The following is an 18,066-nucleotide window of genomic DNA, read 5'->3' as shown; positions in this document are numbered from 1 at the left end:
GGAGGTGGCACTGGGACACAGGGACGTCGGGACACAGACACGGGGCCGTGGGGAGGTGGCACCAGGACACGGGGCTGTGGGGACACGGGGACGCGGACACGGGGCCGTGGGGAGGTGGCACTGGGACACGGGGCCATGGGGACACGGGGACATGGACACGGGGCCATGGGGAGGTGGCACCAGGACACGGGGCCATGGGGACACGGGGACAAGGACACGGGGCTGTGGGGAGGTGGCACCAGGACACGGGGCCGTGGGGACACGGGGACAAGGACACGGGGCTGTGGGGAGGTGGCACCGGGACACGGGGCCGTGGGGACATGGGGACAAGGACACGGGGCCGTGGGGAGGTGGCACCAGGACACGGGGCCGTGGGGACACGGGGACAAGGACACGGGGCCGTGGGGAGGTGGCACCAGGACACGGGGCCGTGGGGACACGGGGACAAGGACACGGGGCTGTGGGGAGGTGGCACCGGGACACGGGGCCGTGGGGACATGGGGACAAGGACACGGGGCTGTGGGGAGGTGGCACCGGGACACGGGGCCGTGGGGACATGGGGACAAGGACACGGGGCCGTGGGGAGGTGGCACCAGGACACGGGGCCGTGGGGACACGGGGACAAGGACACGGGGCTGTGGGGAGGTGGCACCGGGACACGGGGCCGTGGGGACACGGGGACAAGGACACGGGGCCGTGGGGAGGTGGCACCAGGACACGGGGCCGTGGGGACATGGGGACATGGACACGGGGCCGTGGGGAGGTGGCACCGGGACACGGGGCCGTGGGGACACGGGGACAAGGACACGGGGCCGTGGGGAGGTGGCACCGGGACACGGGGCCGTGGGGACACGGGATGTCCCGTGGGGACGGGACACGCTAGGGGGCGTGGCAGGACCGGCGGGGGCGTGGCCCAGCGTGGGGGCGTGGCCCAGCGTGGGGGCGTGGCCGAGGGCGGTGTCAGGACCGAGCCGGAGGCGAACGCGATCCGGGCCGGGCCGTAGCGCGATCCAGGCCGGGCCGTAGCGCGATCCGGGCCGGGCCGTAGCGTGATCCAGGCCGGGCTTTAGCGGGAGCCGGGCCGCAGCCGCAGCCGGAGCTGGAGCGGAGCCGGCCGGAGCGGAGCCGAACCGGAACCGAACCGGAGCCGGAGCCGAACCGGAACCGAATCAGAGCCGAACCGGAGCCGGACAAGCCGCGAAACGAAGCCGGAGTCGAACCGGAACCGAACCAGAGCCGAACCGGAACCGAATCAGAACCGAACCGGAGCCAGACAAGCCCCGAACCGGAGGCAGAGCCGAACCGGAGCGAGAAAAGCCCCGAACCGGGAACGAACCGGGAGCGGAGCGGAGCCGGCCAAGCTCGGAACCGGTGCGGCCCCGGATCGGGACCGCGAGCGGATCGGACCGGACCGGACCGGACCGCGAACGAAACCGGAGCGGATCGGCACCGGCTTGGGCGAACACCCGGAGCGGAGCGGAGCGGATCGGGCCCGGGATGCCGCGCACGGGGCCCCCCCGCGGCCGCTGCCCGGTGAGAGGGGCCGGGGCGGGTCCCCAGTGCAGCCCAGTCCCCCCAGTATGGGCCAGTCCTTCCCTTATGGAGCAGTCCCGTCCCACCCCCAGTATGGTTCTGTCCCCCCAGTATGGAGGAGTGGTCTCAGTCCTCCCTCAGCGCAGCCCAGTCCCCCCAGTATGGAGCAATCCCATCCCCCCAGTATGTTCCGGTCCCCCCAGTATGGTCCAGTCCCCCCCAGTATGGAGCAGTCCACCCCCCCCCTCCATTTCTCCAGTACAGAGAAGTCCCTGGCAACCCCCCAGTCCAGACCAATCACCGTCTGGACCCAGTATGGCCCAATGCCCCCAGTATGGGCCAGTCCCATCCTCCCAGTGCAGCCCAGTCCCCTCAGTATAGACCAGTTCCCCAGTATGGGCCAGTCCCCTCAGTATGGAGCAGCTCCATCCCCCCAGTGCAGCCCAGTCCCCCCAGTATAGAGCAATCCAGCCCAGTCCTCCCTCCCATTCCTCCAGTACAGAGAAGTCCCTGGCAATCCCCTGGTCCAGACCAATCCCACCCAGTATGGCCCAGTCCCCCCAGTATGGTGCAGTTCCATCCCCCTCCCCAGTGTAGTCCAGTGCCCCCAGTATGGTGCAGTCCCATCCTTCCAGTATGGAGCAATCCCATGCCCCCAGTGCAGCCCAGTCCCCCCAGTAAGGAGCAGTTCCATTCTCCCAGTGCAGCCCAGTCCCATAGTCCCATCCCCCCAGTGCAGCCAGTTCCCCCCAGAATGGCCTAGGCCTGTCCCCCCTGTACATGCAGACAGTTCTGCCCAGTATGGCCCAGGCCCCCCAGTATGGTCCAATCCCCCCAGTACATGCAGCCAGTTTTGCCCAGTATGGCCCAGTCCCCCCAGTATGGCCTAGGCCCATTCTCCCAGTATGGCCCAGTCCCCCCAGTGCCCCATCCCCCAGTCCCCCTGGTGCCCGCGCTGATGGGTTCCCGGGGGGGGGGGGAGGGATGCTCGGTGCCTTGGCGACGGTTGCCGTGGCGACGGGAGCCCGTGGATACCTGGGGGGGGGCGACGCGGTGGGGAGATGCGGTGAGGCCTGACACCCCCCCCCGCCCAGTTCCTATAGGAGCTATAGGGCCCCCGTGGAGTCATAACCCCCCCAACCCCTACAGAGACTATAGGGGGCCCCCTGGACCCATAGGGGTCCCCCAGCCCATAGGAGCTCTAGGGATGCACCAGTCCTATAGACTCCCCCTGGCCCTATAGAGACTATAGGAACTCTCCAGCCCCCCCTTTTCCAGACCTGTAGAGATTGTGGGACCCCCCCACCCCAAGATCCATAGGGTCTTGGCCCCCCATAGGGGCCCTCTGCAAATTCTGTCAGGGTCCCCCTGGCCCATAGGGGCTATCGGGAGCTCCCCTGCTCCCCACCTCCGTCCCAATAGGCGATACAAGGGCTCCCCCGTGGCCCCTATAGGGGCTACAGGTCCCCTCCCCCAGCCCCTGAAATCTATAGGGGCTCCTCCAGCCCCCCCCCCAACCCTATAGGGACTCTGAGGCCCCTCAAGCCCTATTGGGTTCCTCCTGGCCCTATGGGGCCTATAGGATACCCCCCATAGGGGCCATAGGGCCCTCTGAACCCTATAAGGGGTCCCTGGGCCCTATAAGAAATGTAGGAGCCCACCTGGGTCCCTCCTGGGCGCACAGGGACTATAGGGCCTCCTCCTACCCTCCCATCCCTATTGAGCCCCCCCTCCCAATCCCGTAGGAACTATAGGGCCCTCCCTAGTCCCATAGGGTGTATAAGCCTCCCCCGGCCCTATAGGGTTTCCTTGGCCCTGTGGGAGCTATAGGGTCTCCTCGACACCCCTCCAGCCCCACAGGGACTATAGAGGCCTCCCTCTAGGGACCACAGGCCCCCGCCCCCTGCCAACCCTATAATGGCTATGGGGGCCTCCCCAGGGGCTATAGGGCCCTTTTGCCCCCCCCATCCCCTCTCCTCTGGCCCTATAGGGGTTACAGGGCCCCCTCACCCTCCCCCTGCTCCGACGCTATAGATGCCTCCTCAGCCCCACAGGGGCTATAGGCCCCCTCGTGCCCCCCCAACTCTGGCCCTATAGGGGCTATAGGGGCCTCCCGAGCCCCATCAGGGCTATAGGGCCCCTATACCCTCCCCCTCCCCCCAACTCTGGTCCTATAGGGGCTCTAGGGTCCCCCCGCGTCTCCCAGCAGCATGCGCAGGGTGTGTGTGTGCACGTGTGTGTTCGTGTGCACACGTGTGTGTGGCCGGGGGAGGGCAGGGAGGTTTTTTGGGGGGGGCCAGTGGCACACACACGCGTGTGCAAGGCGTGCGCCCGCCCCCGGGGCACACGCGTGTGCCAAGGCACCGCGGCCACCGCCCCCCCCCCCCAAGGACGTGTGGGCGAGCGTGCGGCGGGGCGGGGCCTGCGCACACGCGTGTGCCCCCGGGGGTGGGCAGGGGGGGTTTGGCAGGGGACCCAGGCGTCCGGGCCCCTCCCCCGCTCCTCCGCATTGAGGCCTTGGGAAGCTCCTCACGTCGCCGCCGGGGACCCAGGCGTCCGGGAGCCCCGGGCGGGGGAGGGGGCTTTGCACACGCGTGTGCCATGGGAGAAGGGGGGGTGGGAGCTATTGCGATGCCGGGGGGGGGGAGGGAGGGCAGCGGCAGGGCAGGCGGGCGAGCGGCTGGGGTGATGGGTGCACGGTGCGGGGGGGCAAGGGGGGAGCACCTCAGGGTGCCTCTTGCACGAGGGTGCCCCTTGCATGGGGCAGAGTGAACCTTGGGGTTGCCTTTGCACGGGACATGGTGGACCTGAGGGTGCGCCTTGCACAAGGGTGCTCCTTGTACAGGGCAGGGTGCACCTCAGGGTGCTCCTTGCGCAAGGGTGGCCTTTGCACGGGACATAGTGGACCTGAGGGTGTCCCTTGCACAAGGGTGCCCCTTGCACGGGGCAGGGTGCACCGCAGGGTGCTCCTTGCACAAGGGTGGCCTTTGCACGGGACATGGTGGACCTCAGAGTGCCCCTTGCACGAGGGTGCCCCTTGCACAGGGCAGGGTGCACCTCAGGGTGCTCCTTGCGCAAGGGTGGCCCTTGTGTGGGACATGGGGGACCTGAGGGTGCCCCTTGCACGAGGGTGCCCCTTGCACGGGGCAGGGTGCACCTCAGGGTGCTCCTTGCACAAGGGTGGTCTTTGCACGGGACATAGTGGACCTGAGGGTGCCCCTTGCACGAGGGTGCCCCTTGCACGGGGCAGGGTGCACCGCAGGGTGTCCCTTGCACAAGAGTGGCCTTTGCACGGGGCGTAGTGGACCTGAGGATGCCCCTTGCACGAGGACACCCCTTGCACAGGGCAGGGTGCACCACAGGGTGTCCCTTGCACCTGGGTCTCTTGCACAGTGTTCACCAGCGTTGCACAGCCTTGCACGCTCCCAGTGCACCGCTGGACTGCGTTGCACGGCCCTGCATGCACCCTCGGCCTGTCGTGCACGGCCTTGCACGCTCCACGTGTGCCCTCGGCCTGCATTGCATTGCCTTGCACACTGCCCTTGCATGCCCTGGTGCGGGGCCGAGATTGCACAGCCTTGCACACTCCCTGTGCACACTGGGGCTGCAATGCATGGCCTTGCACACTCCCATTCCACACTGGGGCTGCATTGCACGGCCTTGCACACCGCTTGCAGGCTCCCCCCCACCACTCCCACCCGGGTGTGTTATTCACCTGCGGCTTCTCCACTGCATCCCACTGGCTCATTCACCGCTTTTGGCCCTGCTCGGCTGGATAATTAATTTGATGCTTAATTAACTCATTTACAGGCTGGTTTCCTCCCTGCCCAGCTGGGCATTGCCAGGCTGCAGGAGCCAGGCACGGGGATGCAGTGCGATGGGGCCCATGCAGTGCATGGGGCTGTGTCGGGATGCAGTGCGATGGGGCCCATGCAGTGCACAGGGCTGGTGTTGTTTTGCAGTGTGATGAGGCCCATGCAGTGCACGGGGCTGGTGTCAGGGTGCAGTGCGATGGGGCCTGTGCAGTGCACGTGGCTGTGTCATTTTGCAGTGCGATGGGGCCTGTGCAGTGCATGGGGCTGTGTCGTTTTGCAGTGCAACGGGGCCCATGCAGTGCATGGGCTGGTGTCGGGGTGCAGTGAAACGGGGCCCATGCAGTGAACAGGGCTGTGTTGTTTTGCAGTGCGATGAGGCCCATGCAGTGCATGGGGCTGGTGTCGGGGTGCAGTGAAATGGAGCCCTTGCAGTGCATGGGGCTGTGTTGTTTTGCAGTGCGATGACGCCCATGCAGTGCACGGGGCTGGTGTTGTTTTGCAGTGCATTGGGGCCCATGCAGTGCATGGGCTGGTGTCAGGGTGCAGTGCGATTGGGCCCATACAGTGCATGGGGCTGGTGTCATTTTGCAGTGTGATGGGGCCCGTGCAGTGCAGCGAGCTGTGTTGTTTTGCAGTGTGATGGGGCCCATGCAGTGCACAGGGCTGGTGTTGTTTTGCAGTGCGATGGGGCCCATGCAGTGCACGGGGCTGGTGTCCTTTTGCAGTGCAATGGGGCCCATGCAGTGCATGGGCTGGTGTCAGGGTGCAGTGCGATGGGGCCCATGCAGTGCATGGGGCTGGTGTAATTTTGCAGTGTGATGGGGCCCGTGCAGTGCACAGGGCTGGTGTTGTTTTGCAGTGTGATGGGGCCCATGCAGTGCACAGGGCTGGTGTTGTTTTGCAGTGCGATGGGGCCCATGCCGTGCACAGAGCTGTGTCAGGGTGCAGTGCAATGGGGCCCATGCAGTGCACGGGGCTGGTGTCAGGGTGCAGTGCAATGGCAGTGTGTGCAGTGTAATGCTGGTGGGGGGGTCTGTACAGTGCCGTGCAGTGCTGGGGGGTCTGGGCAGTGCCATGCAGTGCGGGTGTGTGTGTGCACAGTGCTGTGCAGTGCCATGCAGTGCAGGGGGGGGTCCCACAGTGCCGTGCAGTGTTGTGGGCTCCGTGCAGTGCTGAGGAGGTCGGTGCAGTGCTGTGCAGTGCAGGGGGCTCCATGCAGTGCCATGCAGCGCTGGGGAGAGGCGCATGCAATGCCGAGGGGGGGGCCTGCAGTGCCATGCAGTGCTACAGGCCTCCATGCAGTGTTGGGGGCCCAGGCAGTGTTGTGCGGTGATGAGGGGTGCAGGCAATGCCAGGGGATCCATGCAGTGCTGTGCAGTGGCAGGGACTCTGTGCAGTGACGGGGGGGGGTCATTGCAACCCAGGTGGCTCCGTGCAGTGCCAGGGGGCTCACTGCACCCCGGGAAGCTCCGTGCAATGCTGGGGGGGGCTCACTGCACCCTCGGAAGCTCCGTGCAATGCTGGGGGGGCTCACTGCACCCCAGGAAGCTCCATGCAATGCTGGGGGGGGGCTCATTGCACCCCGGGAATCTCCGTGCAGTGCCCGGGGGGGGCTTATTGCATCCCAGGAAGCTCTGTGCAATGCCGGGGGGGCTCACTTCACTCTGGGAATCTCCGTGCAATGCTGGGGGAGGGTCATTGCATCCTGGGAATCTCCGTGCAATGTTGGGGGGGGCTCATTGCACCCCGTGAAGCTCTGTGCAGTGCCGGGGGGGGGGTCATTGCACCCTGGGAATCTCTGTGCAATGCTGGAGGGGCTCACTGCACCCCGGGAAGCTCTGTGCAATGTCGGGGGGGGCTCATTGCACCCCAGAAAGCGCCATGCAATGCTGGAGGGGGGGGCTCATTGCATCCTGGGAATCTCCGTGCAATGCCGGGGGGGGGGTGTCATTGCATCTCGGGAATCTCCGTGCAATGCCGGGGGAGCTCATTGCACCCCAGGAAGCTCCATGCAGTGCTGTGGGGGCTTCATTGCACCCCGGGAATCTCCATGCAATGCCGGGGGGGGGCTCATTGCACCGCGGGAAGCTCTGTGCAATGTCGGGGGGGCTTATTGCACCCCGGGAAGCTCTGTGCAATGTCGAGGGGGCTCATTGCACCCAGGAAGCTCCATGCGATGCTGGGGGGGCTCACTGCACCCCAGGAAGCTCCGTGCGATGCTGGGGGGGCTCACTGCACCCCAGGAAGCTCCGTGCAATGCTGGGGGGGGGCTCATTGCATCCTGGGAAGCTCCATGCAATGCCGGGGGGGCTCATTGCACCCCGGGAAGCTCCGTGCAATGCTGGGGGGGGGGGGTCATTGCACCCCGGGAAGCTCCGTGCAATGCTGGAGGGATTCGGTGCAATGCCGGAGCCGGGCCTGGCTGGCTGTGCGGGGCCGCGGGGGCCGCTGGGCCTTGTGGTGGGGGGGGCGCAGTGGGGGCTGCACCGTTGTGTGCTCGGAAAGACTAATGAGGTGGCGGCGAGGGGGAGGGGGAGCCGGGGAAGGGGCGGGGGGTGGGGGTGTCCCCAGGGCGGGAAAAGGAGGGATGCAAAAAGGGGTGCAGGAAGGAGAGATGGAAGAAGGGGGGGTGCAGAAAGGGGAGATGCAGAAAAGGGGGGGGGTGCAAAAAAAGAGGTGGAAGAAAGGGTGCCAAAAGGGGTGCAGAAAGCACAGATGCAAAAAAAAGAAGGGTGCTGGGAGAAGGGGTGCAAGAAGGGGTGGCAGATGAAGGGGGGGCGCAAGAAGAAATGCAGGGGATGCAGGAAGAAAGGTTGCAAAAACGAGGGAAGCAAAAAGGGGGTGCAGGAAGGAGGGATGCAATAAAGGGGTGCGGGAAGGGGGGGATGCAAGAAGGGGGTGCACAAGGGGGTGCACAAATGGGTGCAGGAAGGCAGGATGTGAAAAGCGGGGTGCACGGGAAGGAGGGCTGCAAAGAAGGATGCAAAGAGAAAGGATGCAAAAAGAAAGGATGCAAAAAAAGGAGGGATGCAAAAAGGAGGGATGCAAAAAGGGGGTGCAAAAAAGAGGGCTGTAAAATGGGGTGCTAAAAGGAGGGATGCAAAAAAAGGTGTAAAAAGGGGGGATGCAAGAAGAGGGTGCAAAAAGGGGCACTAAAAGGAGGGCTGCCACAAAAGGGCTGCAAAAGGGAGGATGCAAAAAAGGAGGGATGCAAAGAAGGAGGGAGGCAAGTAGGGCTGCAAAAAGGAGGGCTGCAAAAAGGGGCTGCAAAGAAAGGGAGGGTTGCAAAAAGGGGGATGCAAAAAGGGGATGATAGGAAAGGCGGGCTGCAAAGAGGATGCAAAAAGGGGGGGATGCAAAGAAAGGAGGGATGCAAAAAGGAGGATGCAAAAGGGGGGTGCAAAAGGGGGATGCAAAGAAAGGGGTGATGCAAAAGGGGGGATGCAAAAGGGGGATGCAAAAAGGACGCAAAAAGGGGGGAGATGCAAAGGAAGGAAGGGTGCAAAAAGGGGGATGCAAAAAGGGGGGATGCAAAGAAAGGGGGATGCAAAAAGGATGCAAAAGGGGGGATGCAAAAGGGGGATGCAAAAAGGGGGGGATACAAAGGAAGGAAGGATGCAAAAAGGGGGGGGATGGAAAGAAAGGGGGATGCAAAAAGGGGGATGCAAAAAGGATGCAAGAAGGGGGGATGCAAAGAAAGGAGGGATGCAAAAAGGGGATGCAAAAAGGATGCAAGAAGGGGGGTGCAAAGAAAGGAGGGATGCAAAAGGGGGATGCAAAAAGAGGGATGCAAAGAAAGGAGGGATGCAAAAAGGAGCTGCAAAAAGGAGGCTGCAGAAAGGGGGGGCGCTGCAAAAAAAAAAAAAGGAGGCTGCGAAGAGGGGGCTGCAAAAGGCGGGATGCAACAAAAAACAAGAAAAGGGGGGGTGCGGAAAGGGGGTGCGGAGAGGAAGGGCCGCGCGCGGGGCGGCGGCGGGAGGCCGCGGCGGCGGTGGTGTCGGTGTCGGGGGGGGGGGGGGGGGCCTGCGCACGGGGGGCGGAAGGCTGCAAGGCGGGGTGCAGGAAGGAGGGCTGCGGGAAGCAGGGGGGGGTGCGGGGGGGGGGGAGAGACCCGCGCGCAGGAAGGAGGAGGAGGAGGAGGAGGAGGAAGGCTGCGCTGGCGGAGGCCCCGGCAGGCTGCGAGGCCGGGGGTTTGGGGTGGGGGGTGGGGGGAGGAGGGGGGGGAGGGGGCTCGGCGCCTGGCAGGCTGCAGGGTGAGGGGCTGCCGGGCCGCGGCGCGGGCACCCATGGGTGCTGGGGCCGGGGGGGGGGGCGGTGGGTGCGTGCGAGGCCTGGGGGGGGATGGGTGCCGGGATGGTAGCGCGTAGCTGCGGGGGTGGGGGGTGGGGGCGGATGTGCGTGCACACGTGTGTGTGTGGGTGTGCATGCACGGGGGGGTGATGGCTGGGGTGTGTGTATGTGCACACGTGTTTGCAGGCACAGGGGTGATGGCTGGGTGTGTGTGCACACGTGTGTGCATGGGTGTGCATGCACAGGGGTGATGGCTGGGGTGTGTGTGTGTGCACACATGTGTGCAGACATGGGGGTGGTTGCTGGGTGTGTGTGCAGGGGTGTGCATACATGGGGGTGATGGCGGGGGGGTGCGTGTACATGTGTGTGCATGGATGTGCCTGCATAGGGGTGGTGGCTGGTGTGTGTGTGCACACGTGTGTGCAGGCATGGGGCTGAAGGAAGAGGGGGTGCATGCACATGTGTGTGTATGGGTGTGCATACATGGGGGTGATGGCAGGGGGGGTGCATGCACACACGTGTGCCTGCATGGGGGTGATGGCTGGTGTGTGAGAGTGCACATGTGTGTGCATGCATGGGAGTGATGGCTGGGTGTGTGTGCACACGTGTGCATGGGTGTGCATGCACAGGGGTGATGGCAGGGGGGTGTGTGCGCACGTGTACATGGGCATGCATGCACGGGGGTGATGGCTGGTGTGTGTGTATATGCACACGTGTGTGCAGGCACAGGTGTGGTTGCTGGGTGTGCATGCACACGTGTGTGCATGGGTGTGCATGCACAGGGGTGATGGCAGGGGGATGCGTGCACACGTGTGTGCATGTGTGTGCATGCATGGGGGTGATAGCAGGGGTGCATGCACACATGTGCATGGGAGTGCATGCTTTGGGGTGATGGCTGGGGTGTGTGTGTGTGCACACGTGTGCAGGCACAGGGGTGGGTGCTGGGGGTGCGTGCACACCTGTGTGCACGAATGGGCACACACGGGGGTGTTTGCTGCGTGCGTGTGCACACGTGTGTGCAGGAATGTGCCTGCGCAGAGGTGTGCACGGGTGTGCACGCACAGGGGTGATTGCTGGATGTGCGTGCACATTAGTGCATGGATGTGCGTGCACAGGGGTGTCTGCTGGCTGTGGGTGCACGTGTGTGCACAGGAATGTGTGTGCAAATAGGTCTGCGGGGAGGTGCATGCATGGGGCTGATGGCTGTGTGCATGCACACTTGTGTGCATTGATGGGCACGCACGGGGGTGTTTGCTGTGTGTGTGTGTGCACACGTGTGTGCAGGAATGTGCTTGCGGAGAGGTTTGCACGGATGTGCGTGCACGGGGTGTCTGCTGTCTGTGGGTGCACACTTGTGTGCAGGAACATGTGTGCAGAGGTGTGCATAGATGTGCATGCTTGGGGTGATTGCTGGATGTGCAGGCACGTGTTTGTGCAGGAATGTGTGTGCAGATAAGTGTGCACGGATGTGCATGCACAGGGTGCTGGATATGTGTGAACACGTGTGCAGGAATGTGCATGTGCAGAGACCTGTGCATGGATGTGCATGCGCACGGAGGTCTTTCGGATGTGTGTGCACACGTGTGTGTGCAAGAATGCGTGTATATCTGTGCACGCTCTGGGATATTTGCATGTGAGGGTGCGTGTTTGCATTGGTGTAAGAATGTGCCAACACAGGGACGTTCGGGTGTGTGGGCACACGTGTGTGTGTGCAGCAATATGTGCAAGGATGTGCATGCACAGGGCTGCTTTTCTAGTTGTGCACGCTCGTGTGTGTAAGGGTATGCACACGTGTGTGCAGAGATTTGTGCATGCACAGGGGCATTGGTGTGGTAACACATGTGTGCAGGAATGTGTCCAAGCACAGTGATGTGTACGTGCATGTGGGTGTTCATAGGGATGTGCAGGCACACGTGTGCAAAGGTGTGCAAGGCAGTGCTTGCATACAGAAGCTTGGATGTGTGAGCACATGGGTGTGCGCAGAAATATGTGCAAGGATGTGCCTGCACTAGGATTTTCTTCTGTGCACACACGAGGGCAGGGATGTTTGCATGCACACACGTGTGCACAAAGGTGTGCAAGGATGTGCTCACCTGGGAACCTTTGCCGGATGCATGTGCACATGTTTGTGCAGGGAGCAGCGGGCACACAGCCGTGTGCCAGAAAGGGTGCGTGAGTGCGTGCATACACAGATTTAACCTGGATGCGTGTGCACACGTGTGCAAAAAGGAGTGCGGCGATGGGCAGAGATGTTTGCTGTGGGGGTGACCTGCTTGCACGGAATGTTTTGATGGTCACACACACGTGTGTGCAAAGAGGTGCACACACGTGTGTGGGCATGGGTGTGCTTGCACAAGGCTGGGCTTGTGCTTCGGGTGTACCTGGATATGCACACGCATGTGTGCTGGGAAGTGTGCATGCACAAATGTGTGCAAGAAGTGTCTGCACATAGATGTTTGTATGTGCAAGCACACGTGTGTGCACAGGGAGCTGGGTGCTTGAAAGGGGAGGCACATGTGTGTGTGCAAGCGTGTGCGTGCCCATGGATGTGTGCACAGGGGGGCGTGTGCCTGGATGTTTGTGCACGCACACATGTGTGTTGGGGGCACATGCCCATGGATCTGTGCTCGAATGGGTATGCACACATGTGTGCATAGCAGAGTGTGCCCCTGGATGTGTGCAAAAATGTGGGTATGCAGGTGCCAGCTGTTTGGATGTGCACGCATGCACATGTGCAAAGATGCACGTGCACGTGGCTGTGTGCGTGGGTGGCCATGCCAAGGTGTGTGCACATGGGTGTGCAAGAACAGGGGTGTGCGTATACCTGGAGGGGCCAGCACATGCATGTGTGTGTGCACGTGTGTGTGTGCACATGCAAGAATGTCCGTGCGCACCAGTGCATGTGGGAACGCGTGTGAGGAGGTGTGTGCACATCGATGCAGGCCTGGAAGGGGATGCACACGTGTGTGTGTGTGTGCGCGTGTGTGTGTGTGCGTGCACGGGGACTGCCAGACGTGTGCAAGGTGGCCTGTGCAAGCGGAGGCATGCGGGGACGCACGTGCCCACGCGTGTGTGCATAGCCGTGCCTCACGGGGACGCGTGCAGGGCCGTGCGTGCAAACAGACCCGACGCAGGGCCGTGCGTGCACGCGCACGTGCGCACCGCTCGGTTGCACGGGCGCCCACGTGCCGCCGGGAGCGTGCACGAGCGCCTTTGCACGGCTGCGTGTGCACCGTGCATGCACGTACCGGCCGACCTCCAGCGCACCGAGGCGGGGGTGGCAGCAGGGAGGCAAGGGCATGCGGGGGCACGCGCGTGTGCAAGCGGGCGCTGACCCCAGGCCGTTTCCTCCCCCCCCCCCCGGCGCCGGCTCCGCACGATCCCATTAAACCGCCCGGCTTAAGCCGCTCGCAATTGGATTGACGCCGGCGCCGCCAAAGCTGCTTACGGCGCCGCCGCCGCCGCCCCCATGGGTGGGGGGCACCCTGCGCCCGGACCTCTGGGGTGGGGGGTGGAGGCGGGGGGGGGCGCGGCCTGCAGCACCCATGGGTGCTCATGGTGGGGTACATGTGTCGGGGCAGGGGGCTGCGGCAGGCCTCGGGGAGGGGGGGCAGGGTGCGGGGCGCCGAGGTGGGCGTGCAAAGGGCACCGCTCTGGGTATGCATGTTGCACCCAGGTGGGTGTGCGTGGGGCGCTTAGGTGGGCGTGCAAAGGGCACCGCTCTGGGCGTGTACGGGGCGGCGATGGGGGCTTGCATGTTGAAGCCAGGCGGGTGTGCAAGTGGCACCGGTTTGGGCGTGCACGGTGCACCCAGTTGGGCGTGCACAGGGCACTGTGGTGGGCGTGCAAAGGTAGCTGCTCTGGGCGTGCACAGTGTGGCGATACCAGTCTGCATGTTGCACCCAGGCGGGTGTGCAAACGGCACTGCTTTGGGCGTGCAGGGAGCAGCGATGCAGGCCTGCATGTTGCACACATTTGAGCGTGCAAATGGCACCACTTTGGGCGTGCACGGTGCAGCAGTGCCGGCCTGCATGTTGCACACAGTTGGGCGTGCAAACGGCACCGCTTTTGGCGTGCACGGTGCAGCAGTGCCGGCCTGCGTGTTGCACACAGTTGGGTGTGCAAATAGCACCAGTTTGGGTGTGCACGACACCCAGAGAGAGCTGTGCGTGGCACACCGTGCACCACGCAGACCCCGTGGCCCGCCCCCACGTCCCGCGACGCCCATGCACGCTGCACGGCACGTTGCATCGGCCGGCCGGGTGCATTTCCCCGGCCGTGCGCCGTGCCCGGTTCGTCGCCTTGCCCGTGCACGGTGCACAGCGTCCCGAGGGGGCCGTGCACGGTGCACTGCACGCTGGGACTGCCGTGCATGGTCCTCGGTGCATTGCACTGGCCATGCACCGTGCACTGCATTGCCCGTGCATAGTGCATTGCATGTGCCATGCACGGTGCATTGCGTTGCCCGTGCATGATGCATTGCACTGGCTGTGCACAGTGCATGGCACTGGATGTGCATGGTGCATTGCCTTAATTGCCCACAGTGCACTGCATTGCCCATGCGTGGTGCATTGCATCTGCCATGCACGGTGCATTGCATTGCCCGTGCGTGGTGCATTGCATCTGCCATGCACGGTGCAGTGCATTGCCCGTGCATGGTGCATTTCATTGCCCGTGCATAGTGCATTGCACTGGCCGTGCACCGTGCATGGCACTGGATGTGCATGGTGCATTGCCTTAATTGCACACAGTGCATTTCATTGCCCATGCGTGGTGCATTGCACTGGCCATGTATGATGCACTGTGTTGCCCATGCATAGTGCATTGCACTGGCCGTGCACCGTGCATGGCACTGGATGTGCATGGTGCATTGCCTTAATTGCACACAGTGCATTTCATTGCCCACGCGTGGTGCATTGCATGTGTCATGCACGATGCACTGTGTTGCCCATGCATAGTGCTTTGCACTAGCCGTGCACTGTGCATGGCACTGGATGTGCATGGTGCATTGCCTTAATTGCACACAGTGCATTGCGTTGGCCATGCACGGTGCACTGCACTAACCATGTGCTGTGCAATCTACTGGCCATGCCTGGTGCGTTGCACTGGCCGTGCATAGCGCATTGCCCTGGTTGTGCACAATGCATTGCACTGACCATGTCCAGTGCTTTGCACTGGCTGTGCATGGCGCGTTGCGCTGCTTGTGCAAGGTGCATTGCACTAACTATGCATGGTGTGTTGCAGTTACCATTCTAGGTGCATTGCACTGGTCGTGCACGGTGCATTGCACTAATTGTGCACAGTGCAATCTACTGGCCGTGCAAGGTGCATTGCACTAACCGTGCCCAGTGCATTGCACTGGCTGTGCACGATACATTGCACTGGCCGTGCCTGCTGTGTTGCACTGGTTGTGCACAGTGCATTGCACTAATTGTGCACAGTGCAATCTGCTGGTTGTGCCCACTGCATTGCCCTGGCCGTGCACGATGCATTGCACTGGCCGTTAAAGGTGCATTGCACTAACCGTGCCCGCTGCATTGCCCTGGCTGTGCAAGGTGCATTGCACTAACCGTGCCCGCAGCATTGCACTGGCCGTGCACGGTGCATTGCACTGACTGTGCCTGCTGCATTGCACTGGCCGTGCACGATGCATTGCACTGGCCGTGCAAGGTGCATTGCACTGGCTGTGCACGGTGCATTGCACTGGCCGTGCAAGGTGCATTGCCCTGGCTGTGCCCGCTGCATTGCACTGGCCATGCCTGCAGCATTGCACTGGCCGTGCACGGTGCATTGCACTGACTGTGCCCGCTGCATTGCACTGGCCATACCCGGCGCATCGCTTTGTCCCTGCCTGCCGCCCTGCGCCCCGCGCTCACCCCACCACCCCCTTCCCGCTGCCCCCTGCACCCTTAAGCGCCACGGTTGGGGGCCACCCCGCTAACACCCCTCTTTCTCTCTCCCCCCTCCCCTTTCTCTGCAGCGCCCGGGCCCCTGAGGCCGGAGGATGCACCTTAGCCATGGCGGCGGCGCTGCGGCCCGCTAGGATGACGCCGACGCCGGCGGCGGCGGCGGCAGCTCCGGCACTCGCTTGGCTGCTTCTCCTGCTTCTGCAACCGCCCGAAGCGACGCGGGGGACGGTGGCGGCGGCGGCGGCTGCTCCTCCACCCACCTGCCCGGCCGCTTGTTCCTGCAGCAACCAAGCGAGCCGGGTGGTTTGCACGAGACGTGAGCTGCTGGAGGTACCCGCCAGCATCTCGGTGAACACGCGGTACCTCAACCTGCAGGAGAACCACATCCAGGTGATCCGTACGGACACCTTCAAGCACCTGCGGCACCTGGAGATCCTGCAGCTCAGCAAGAACCTGGTGCGCAAGGTGGAGGTGGGCGCCTTCAACGGCTTGCCCAACCTCAACACGCTGGAGCTCTTCGACAACCGCCTCACCACGGTGCCCACGCAGGCCTTCGAGTACCTGTCCAAGCTACGCGAGCTCTGGCTCCGCAACAACCCCATCGAGAGCATCCCGTCGTACGCCTTCAACCGGGTGCCCTCGCTGCGGCGCCTCGACCTGGGCGAGCTCAAGCGCCTCGAGTACATCTCGGAGGCGGCTTTCGAAGGGCTCGTCAACCTGCGCTACCTGAATTTGGGCATGTGCAACCTCAAGGACATCCCCAACTTGACGGCGCTGGTACGTTTGGAAGAGCTGGAGCTTTCGGGGAACCGTTTGGACATGATCCGGCCGGGTTCTTTCCAAGGTTTGAGCAGCTTGCGGAAGCTGTGGTTGATGCACGCGCAGGTGGGCGCCATCGAGCGCAACGCCTTCGACGACCTCAAGGCGCTGGAGGAGCTCAACCTGGCGCACAACAACCTGGCGTCGCTGCCCCACGACCTCTTCACGCCGCTGCCCCGGCTCGAGCGGGTTCACCTCAACCACAACCCGTGGCGTTGCGACTGCGACGTCCTCTGGCTCAGCTGGTGGCTCAAGGAGACGGTGCCGAGCAACACGACGTGCTGCGCCCGGTGCCACGCGCCGCCGCCGTTGCGGGGCCGTTACATCGGCGAGTTGGAGCAGAGCCACTTCACTTGCTACGCTCCGGTCATCGTGGAACCGCCGGCCGACCTCAACGTCACCGAGGGCATGGCGGCGGAGCTCAAGTGCCGCACGGGCACGGCCATGACCTCGGTCAACTGGTTGACGCCCAACGGCACGCTCATGACGCACGGCTCTTACCGGGTGCGCATCTCGGTGCTGCACGACGGCACCCTCAACTTCACCAACGTCACCGTGCAGGACACGGGGCAGTACACCTGCATGGTGACCAACGCCGCCGGCAACACCACCGCCTCGGCCACGCTCAACGTGTCGGCCGCCGACGCGGCGGCGGCGGCCGCCGCGGCCGCCGCGGCCACCGGTTACACCTACTTCACCACCGTCACGGTGGAGACCACCGACGGTGGCGGCGGTGGCGGCGGCGAGGAGCTGGCACCCAAGACGGAGGCGGCGCCCACGGCCACGGCGGCGTGGGCACCCGGCGGCGGCGGTTCCACGGCGCCGCCGGCCACCCGGGCCACCGCCAAGGCCTTCACGGTGGCCATCACGGCGGCGGCCGAGGGCGGCCTCAAGGACCTGGACGACGTGCTGAAGACCACCAAGATCATCATCGGCTGCTTCGTGGCCATCACCTTCATGGCGGCCGTGATGCTGGTGGCCTTCTACAAGCTGCGCAAGCAGCACCAGCGCCACAAGCACCACGGCCCCGCGCGCGCCGTGGAGATCATCAACGTGGAGGACGAGCTGGGCGCCGGCGCAGCCGCCGCCGCCGCCGGCGACAACCGGCTGGCGCTGCCGGCCCTGGAGCGCGACCACCTCGACCGTTACGCCGCCTTCGCCGCCCACTACGGCAACAGCGGCGGCGCCCTGGGCTGCGCCAAGAACCCGCTGCTCAACTCGGTGCACGAACCGCTGCTCTTCAAGAGCGCCTCCAAGGAGAACGTGCAGGAGACGCAGATCTGAGCGGGGTGGGGGGGGGTGGCGGAGTAAGGGGGGAGGGGTGGGGTATTGGGGGGGGGTGGCGGCGGGGCAGGCGCGGGGTGGCGGCGGCCTCGTGCAACGCGCGGCCTCGTGCAGCGGCGGCCTTGTGCAATGCACGGAGTTGTGCAGCAGCAACCCTGTGCAACGCTCGGCGTTGTGCAACGGCGGCCTTGTGCAATGCACGGAGTTGTGCAGCAGCAACCCTGTGCAATGCACGGTATTGTTCAATACACAGAACTGTGCAAAAGTAACCCTGTGCAATGCACGGTGTTGTTTAATGGCGGCCTTGTACAATGCATAGAATTGTGCAACAGCAACCCTGTGCAATGCATGGTGTTGTGCAATGGTGGCCTTGTGCAATGCACAGAGTTGTGCAACAGCAACCCTATGCAATGCAC

General features: G+C 63.8%; 1 protein-coding gene across 1 annotated transcript; it reads left to right on the top strand.

Annotated features, from left to right (window-relative positions):
* Positions 1–1,121: 1,121 nt before the first annotated feature.
* Positions 1,122–17,650, top strand: LRRC4B (leucine rich repeat containing 4B). The gene is made up of 2 exons (XM_062592978.1): positions 1,122–1,533; positions 15,619–17,650. The coding sequence occupies exon 2, from the start codon at positions 15,656–15,658 to the stop codon at positions 17,648–17,650; it is 1,995 nt and encodes a 664-aa protein (XP_062448962.1). The 5' UTR covers positions 1,122–1,533; positions 15,619–15,655.
* Positions 17,651–18,066: the final 416 nt, after the last annotated feature.

This window comes from Rhea pennata, chromosome 21, assembly GCF_028389875.1.
Source record: "Rhea pennata isolate bPtePen1 chromosome 21, bPtePen1.pri, whole genome shotgun sequence".
Taxonomy (NCBI): Eukaryota; Metazoa; Chordata; class Aves; order Rheiformes; family Rheidae; genus Rhea; species Rhea pennata.
Note: the sequence above shows the minus strand (reverse complement) of the source record. Positions and strands in the feature narration are given on the sequence as shown.

Bases quoted from the DNA above. Each gene is read 5' to 3' on its own strand.
- LRRC4B (XM_062592978.1), top strand. From the start codon at position 15,656: ATGGCGGCGGCGCTGCGGCCCGCTAGGATGACGCCGACGCCGGCGGCG.